The sequence below is a fragment of the Ornithodoros turicata genome, chromosome 6, assembly GCF_037126465.1.
Source record: "Ornithodoros turicata isolate Travis chromosome 6, ASM3712646v1, whole genome shotgun sequence".
In the NCBI taxonomy this organism is placed as follows: domain Eukaryota; kingdom Metazoa; phylum Arthropoda; class Arachnida; order Ixodida; family Argasidae; genus Ornithodoros; species Ornithodoros turicata.
The window spans coordinates 12756512-12763993 of record NC_088206.1 but is presented as its reverse complement, the minus strand read 5'-3'; the positions used below and the strand labels follow the sequence as shown (position 1 = coordinate 12763993).

Below are 7482 nucleotides of genomic sequence, written 5' to 3'. Positions count from 1 at the left end.
CAATGCAGAGCATATGCAACTGCGTCCCCATTTTCAACCTCTTCCGGTTCATAAACAGAGAGCCCGACGACTGAAAAGTATATCGAGGGAGGCGACAGAGACATGCGGGTCTGGAAAGTGGAAACTGCATTGCATGATTGGCCCTCGTGTATTTTTGAGGGACAAGACGACTGACTGTCATTATTATTATTGTTTTATGAGGGCGATTGACTCCGTGCATTGTTTTTTAGAGCGAACGCGATTGACCTTTATTGTTGAGGGATAAGACGACTGACTCTGGTGTATTTTGGGGGTGAAGATGATTGACGATATTTTGGGTATAGACAATTGACCCTTGTCTACTGTTGAGGGCTAAGGCGATTGACTCTCGTGCTTTTTTTGGGGTGAATACAATGGACCTCTCCCTGTTTGTAAACAAATGACGTCATAGTGTTCGACAGCGCCACCAATTTGGTAGAGTTGAACTACGCTCAAAGCTAGAGGCGAACAAGGTCGCGCCGGAAAGCCACGGTCTTGAGGGGATTACGATGGTCCCTGAAAGGGACGCGACCTTCGGTCCTACTTTTCTTTCAATATAGGAGCCGGCGAACAGATGCCTATTCGTGGAACCCAGCCCTCCCCTTCCGATTTGTTTCGGTTTCAGTCTGTCTACCAACGTCATGATGACGTTTCTCGGGTAGAGGTCTATTGATCCAACGAATCTTTTTAGGGTAAAGACGACTAGCCCTCATGTATTGTTGAGGGAATGACTCTCACGCTTTTCTTGGGGTGAAGGCGATTGACATTCATGTATTGCTGATGGTTAAGAAGACTGACTCTCATGTATTTTTGGAGGTGAAGACGATTGACCCCATGCAATATTTTGCGTTAAAACAAAACAATTTATCCCCATCTATTGTTGAGGGCTAAAGCGAATAACTCCCGGTTTTGTGTGTGTGTGAGGACGATTAAGTTCACGCGTCTTTTTAGGGTGAAGACGACTGACGCTCATCTACTGTTGATAGACTGACTCTCATGCTTTTCTGAGGGTGAAGACGACTGACCGTCATCCGTCGTTGATGAACTGATGGCTCTCACGCTTTTCTTGGGGTGAAGGCGATTGACTCCATGCAATATTTTGCGCGATGACAATTTATCCTCATCTATTGTTGAGGGCTAAGGCGAATAACCCCCGGTTTGTGTGTGTGTAAAGACGATTAAGTCCACACGTCCTTTTAGGGTGAAGACGACTAACCCTCATCTATTGTTGATAGACTGACTCTCATATGCTTTTCTGGGGGTGAAGGACGACGAATCCATCGTTGAGGGACTGGCTCTCATACTTTTCTGGGGGTGAAGGCTATTGATCCCATTTCTACGCATCTTTTTAGGGTGAACACGATTGACCCTAATCTATTGTTGAAGGATAAGACAACGGACTCTCGTGCTTTTCGGGGGGTGAAGGCTATTGACCTTCATGTACTGCTGAGGGATAAGACGACTGACTCTCATGCACTTTTTGGGGCGAAGGCGATTGATCCCACGCATCTTTTTTAAGGTGAAGACGATTAGGATATTGACCCTCATCTATTGTTGAGGGACAAGACAACAGACTCTCATACACTTTTCTAGGGTGAAGACGATTGACCTTAATCTTATATTTGAGGGATAAGACGACCGACTCAGCCATTTCAAAAGGGGTGAAGGCGATTGACTTCATGCATTTTTTAGTTTGAAGACTATCTGTCTTCGACTTTTAAAGGAGATGGAGCCGACTGACCATCGTGTATTTGACAGGGTAAAGCCAATGCATCCTGATGCATTTCAACAGTCGCGAAGCTGACTGACCTTAACAGACTGCCTCTCACGCCTATACGCTCTCAATCTCAATTTTTACCATCACCACGGAAGTAGTGGCCCATCGCTCGTGGTGGCATGCAAACGAGGATGGTCTGCTGACCCTTAGTCGTGCTCGATAGTAATGTCCTCCCAACCTTATATTTTGTGAGCAGCGTCGTTTTCTCGCTGCCTTGCGGCCTACACCCTTTGCAGACGAGTCTCTACATCCTCCAGTATCTCAGGCAGTGTGAAATATATGCTGATGGTGTTGGCGACACTGGAGCTGTTTCATAGGCAGGGACACCGTCGCAGAGTTCATTATGCACTCCAGCCACACACTCGCTGATGGTAATCTAGTGTTGTGTGGGCGGCGTCTCGGCTGCGACCGTACCATCGCGAAACAACCTTGCCAGGTGGGGACTGGTAGTCCCCAATAGTGTGGTAGTAGACTTGTCCCATCTCTTTTGTGCTCATCACTGCGAAAGGGGGTGTGTTCGCTTTGATGCAGGGATGGATCGGTGCTATAGAAAATAATAATAAGAAAAAGAAGAGGATGCCCATCCAAAAGAAGTTCTGTGCAATGCATTGTTCTTTCTGTTCCGGTTTGTCGGCAGTGTTTATAAGGAGCATGCAGAAAAACCTAACTCGCATTTGCACACACAGTTTGTTAGTTATTTACCAGACGGATTTCCAGCAACGCCAACGCATTTATGTAAGCTAAACCTACGGCAAAATCGTAGCATTCTTAGAGCAAGGGATTTATAAAACTTGAGTCAGCTGGTCTAACAAAAGCATTTAGAAAAGCGAATGTTTGGCAACTTGTGTTTGTGCAGACACTGCACCTCCTTGTTACAGAAGACATGAGCATGTGACGTTGTAGTGGATGTAGCAATTAAACGCAGAAGGACAAACACAACACAAGCTTTACAACACCCTGTTGCTTCGATAAAACAAAGGGGATAGCCTCCAGGATCATCATCATCATCATCATCAATGATGGCATCATTAATACATACACTACTATTTCATGCTACCTTACCACTGTTTTAGCAAGTACTACTTCGCCTCAATGAATTACAACCATGCCCCACACTATGCCTTTCAAAACATTTATTTTAGCAAGCAACGACACAATACTAACTCAATTTCCAAAGCGCGGAGGAAAGTCAAATACGGACATCAACGATCTACGAGTCATCCTTGAGTGTCGTAGTTGACCTGGTTGAAAAGTCTATCTTTGATCACTTGAGACATGAGACCGTGGATCACTTCAATCGTGGATTTGCAGCTGTCTTTGGTAGCCTTGGCCAGCTTGTCTTCCGTCCTCTTTTCGTGAGGGTCAAGTCCGAGGACAAATCCGCCCCGGCCGAGTTGGGACTCGGATTGTTCCAGTTTATCCGAAAGGTCGAACACTTGTCCCGTTGTGTAGTCTGCATTCTGTGAAAGAAATGCCAGCATTAACATGCAACCTAACGCTCCTGTAACCCAAGGCGTGTGATCGTGCAAGTGTTTGGATTTTTCAAACACCGAAGTGAATAATCATATACAGCGTACTCGATATGAATTTTAAATGGCATATGGAATTCTATATTCAAATTTCGAATCGAAGCGATGTCTCTTCCAAACCAAAAACGTTTGAATATTTCCAAAAGCCGAAAAACATCAAAAGAGAGAGTATAAAACGAAGAAAGTGCCGCTCCATAAGAAAGATCCATATGCCCATATAGTGTACGTGTGCTGTATATGAGTTGGTTACGTAATTATTCCCTTCGTATTTGCTTCAGTTACATAACCATTCAGTTTGGATTTGAAATGACTATTCACACAGCCTTAATAATGCACACAAGAGCTCTACCGTTAAGTTTTATTGGTTTCTTTATCGATGGTACTTCTCTGTAGAAGTACAATCGCGTCTCTCTGTCTCTGTCACAGGAGTACCCTGGATTAGGAAGATGAAGGAGAAAGTATGGTTTCATGTAGAGTCCATTAGGCACAGTCACTTCAGTGACAATACTGATACACATACCATGAAAAGTTTGTTTCAAATATATTTTTCGAAATGCCCCTCACCGTTAAAAGGCTAGATGAGCTCAGTGTGTTGACCCAGTACTTGTTCCACAGGGAGTCCAGTAGCCTACGATCTAGTGAAGACTTGAAGTAGGAAACTTCAAGAGAGTAGTATTGTTTGCAGTGAACACCAAAATCTTCAATCTTATTCAGAGGGATGGTTTGGTACTCTGCTGGTCCTTCATCCGGTGGTTTGTATCCCTACAGCAGTAACAGTATTAATTAGATAGATAAACCTTGTATATTGTCACATTGCATACTGTATATCTAACAGTAAATATCCATGGTGGTGAAAACATCACTCACCTTAGGGTAGGTACGAAATGCCCCCAGGTTGACCTTTCCAGCAGAGATGGTCCTCACTGGGTCAATCTGCAGGAATTGTGGCAATCTCTGTGAAGTACTTATGGAACTACACAGTCATGCATTACATGACACTGGGTTGTTCGCCTCTGTATGATTTATATGCCTGTCTGTGGAACTTGAGCTAGTCCATTGAGTAGTAGGCAGCAGAAACATAGCCAGAAAACTTTTCTGGGAAGGGTTCTATAGGGACTTTACATGGAGGAGGAGGATTTCACCCTCATTTTCTCTCTGCTGAATGCACTACCAAAGGTACAATTTTAGGGGGATTTGAACCCAGAACCCCCCCCCCCCCCCCCCACACACACACACGATCTAGCTACACTGCTGGTGGGCAGCATCATGCATAGTCATCAGCCCTTCTCTCTGGTAGGTGAAAGCAATTTAACAGCAAAGGGGACAAGAAGGGGCACCAGCCCTCTCCCAAATGTCTATGCGACAACTTGCTGGTGTGGTGTTTGCAGACACATATTTTTTCATTCTTTCTCTCAATCAGCTGGAGGCACTTCGGTGCTGTCAGCTTGTCACCCGTTATCCTTCCCCCTTCCCATTTTTAAACCTTCGGTATCTGTCTTTGCATGCACTCAGAGGTGAAAATTGACGTTAACACAACGTTAAAAGTACATTACCACAATGGCAACGAAAGGTTCCTGAAACTGCTGGTTGAGCATCTGAGTGCTGACATCAATCCCTGAGAGCCAGCACCCGTAGCCAGGGTGGGAATGGTACCATCCAATGACGTTCTCCAACCGCCCCACTGTTTTGGCACTTTCTGTATAAGCAGCCATGTACTCGTATGCCTGAGCTTGAGCGTTCACTCTGGTTTCGGTTCCTTCGACCGGTAGTGCAAACGAGTCCATCACGATCATGGTGTTGGCGTCGACTTTTCCAAGCAATAGCCCCATCACTTCGAGAGTCCCTCCTGATCGAGCATGCATAACCATCTTCAACAGAGCCAGTGCTGATACCTTCATATCTTTGAAGTAGTGAGGACTGCAACAAAGAAACAGTTTCAGTGTTGATGTAACGTGAACCTGTATGATCGAACGAAATGCTTATCAATTTGCATTTTTTCGGCTATTCTGTAACAACGCCGCATGCATTTCATAAAGCTTAACTGCTCACTCTTTTTCCCATGGTTTTGCTGTCAGTATATCTTGTTGCTGTTTCTTGTTGTACTTATAAAGGTCGTCAATGCTCTGGACAGTTTCAACATTATTACTCATTTCCCATGTCTTTTTAGCCATGTGCGTGTCCATGACACCGAAATATAATGTGAAATTTGCTCGCAACGTGCTATTCGGTCCTTACTGGCGCCAGCTTGGAAAACAAAACATGTCAGCTGCCATTCGCGTCAATGGATGTGGTCACGCAGTGAAGTAGGAAGTGATGAAATAATAATTCGGATATAAAATTTTCTTTATCAATAAATAGATTTTAAAAAATTATCGGAAACACGTTTTATGTTTTACAATCAAACCTTTTGCACATAATACGATGTCCGCTTTTTTCTGCGAGATAGCTATCTCCTTCAAAACAGTCTTGTGGAGAAGACGATCATGGCTTCGTTGGTGGGAAGGTCACTAGTTAAAAATGCGAGGCGTGCCTTGGTAATAAATGCCAGGCGGTATAAATCAGAAGAAAAGCGTAAGTACACTACAAGAAATACGTTTAACATTTTACGGTTCGGTTTGCATTGGCACGATCCACGAAAACTTGGTCGTAACGACACGTACGATAAGCCTAACGCAGCGCAGCGAACACGAAACTGACGCATAAAGACCCTATGCACTGTTTCATTGCGTAAAGTAGCACTGTAAATATCGTATTGGGTTGCGTACGTGGGTATTCTGCAAAACTGAGTCTTCGTATTCTTTAAATCGCATGGTTTTCGTCTTGTCGGCAAGCGGTTGGAACGTTCTCACCCGGGGGCATTTGGCTGTTCTCAGATTCTTTTGCATTTTAATTTTATTCCTCCGCGAATTGTAGCACGAAATTGTACTCGCCGTTTGTTCACTTCCAGGGATTTTCGACGCTAGAGAGTATGCCTGTGGTAAGGAAAAACTGGAACTCGACGCAATAGCAGCTGGAAATGAGGTACGCAATTTCGTTTTGCAAAACCCAAACGATTCTTCCACGGTTGTCTCCTCATTTTAGGATCCTTTTGATATGCGAGTCTTCAAACGTGGTCCAGGCACCAAGGATAATCCTAACCTCATTCCATCCTACTTGGAGAAAAGGATGATTGGTTGCATTTGTAAGTGCTCACATGTTTTGAATTGCCACATTTGAGAGGCGACCGGCGTGACATTTGTAATTGTCGTTTCCACCTCAATGGGTTTTGCTTGCTGTAAATTCAACAATAGTGTACTGCCAGAATTTAATCTGTTAATCAAGATGCACACGCTTGAACTAAAAAAAAAAGCAAAGAAAACTCTGATGCACTCTTGCCACTGCTCCATCATTTGCACTAAGAGATCGTACATAACTCACATACATGCAGAAATGTAAGGCAACTTCCCATTACAGTATCCTTTTCCAGGTTGTGACTTGTTTATGTGACGAGAGAATGCTATTCAGAGTGTATTTTTTCAGGCTCATCTTAAAAAGTTTTGATTTGTGAACTGTCCTCTGAACTCTTTCAGGCATTTTTTTTATTTAGCTTGCTCTATGCTATCCAATCACGAGGCCTGTGCAGAAAAGCTTGACTGTGTTCCTTTCTACCTTGAGCTTTGGATGCATTTGTGTGAGACTGAGCGAAAAATGGGAAGCAGGACACTGGCAATATGAAGTTTAATAGGATAGCAACTAATATATTTTGCGTAATGGAAAGGTAATAATGTTCCTCGTTCACTTCTACGTAGGTGAAGAAGATGCAACGGTGATAAACTGGATGTGGCTGCACAGGGGAGACCCCAGACGCTGCGAATGTGGCCACTGGTTCAAACTGGTGGATGCCAAGCCTCTGTAGCTCAGCCCCTAGTCTTCGTAGCCATTTGTTGTTCTCACGTTCGAAAGACATGAAGACAGTGAATGTGTAGAGCTCGCGCAAGAACTTGGTCATTTTTATTTTTTTTTTCTCACTGCTAACGTCAACTACACCTCTCTGTTTTCTGTACTTGAGGGCTGTAGTAAAATCCACTACTGGTGCACATTGTTGTAGCAGTTGGGTGTGGTTTCTTTTTGGCTACATTTTCTGTATGTGTTGTTAGGAGTGGTAGAGTTTATGCCTTA

At 44.0% G+C, this 7482-nt stretch overlaps 2 protein-coding genes across 2 annotated transcripts; one reads left to right on the top strand and one right to left on the bottom strand.

Annotated features, from left to right (window-relative positions):
• Positions 1 to 2911: 2911 nt before the first annotated feature.
• On the bottom strand, positions 2912 to 5598 carry LOC135397645 (COP9 signalosome complex subunit 5). Its single transcript, XM_064629255.1, has 5 exons — positions 5374 to 5598; positions 4878 to 5241; positions 4192 to 4257; positions 3889 to 4086; positions 2912 to 3255 (listed from the first exon to the last, which is right to left on the bottom strand). The coding sequence occupies exons 1-5, from the start codon at positions 5505 to 5507 to the stop codon at positions 3013 to 3015; spliced, it is 1005 nt and encodes a 334-aa protein (XP_064485325.1). The 5' UTR covers positions 5508 to 5598; the 3' UTR covers positions 2912 to 3012.
• Positions 5599 to 5766: 168 nt separating this feature from the next.
• On the top strand, positions 5767 to 7400 carry LOC135399111 (cytochrome c oxidase subunit 5B, mitochondrial-like). The gene is made up of 4 exons (XM_064630823.1): positions 5767 to 5895; positions 6272 to 6345; positions 6406 to 6505; positions 7113 to 7400. Exons 1-4 carry the CDS (start codon positions 5808 to 5810, stop codon positions 7217 to 7219), a joined length of 369 nt encoding a protein of 122 aa, XP_064486893.1. The 5' UTR covers positions 5767 to 5807; the 3' UTR covers positions 7220 to 7400.
• The last annotated feature ends 82 nt before the right edge of the window (positions 7401 to 7482 follow it).

What these genes read in the sequence shown, in the direction of transcription:
- LOC135397645 (XM_064629255.1), bottom strand. Translation starts at nt 5,507, where the DNA reads ATGGACACGCACATGGCTAAAAAGACATGGGAAATGAGTAATAATGTT. An exon ending in AACCTTTCGTTGCCATTGTG is followed by an intron (nt 4,258 to 4,877) that starts GTAATGTACTTT and finishes CAATTCCTGCAG; the next exon opens with ATTGACCCAGTGAGGACCAT. An exon ending in CATTTCGTACCTACCCTAAG is followed by an intron (nt 4,087 to 4,191) that starts GTGAGTGATGTT and finishes TTACTGCTGTAG; the next exon opens with GGATACAAACCACCGGATGA.
- LOC135399111 (XM_064630823.1), top strand. Translation starts at nt 5,808, where the DNA reads ATGGCTTCGTTGGTGGGAAGGTCACTAGTTAAAAATGCGAGGCGTGCC. An exon ending in GTATAAATCAGAAGAAAAGC is followed by an intron (nt 5,896 to 6,271) that starts GTAAGTACACTA and finishes GTTCACTTCCAG; the next exon opens with GGATTTTCGACGCTAGAGAG. An exon ending in CAATAGCAGCTGGAAATGAG is followed by an intron (nt 6,346 to 6,405) that starts GTACGCAATTTC and finishes TCCTCATTTTAG; the next exon opens with GATCCTTTTGATATGCGAGT.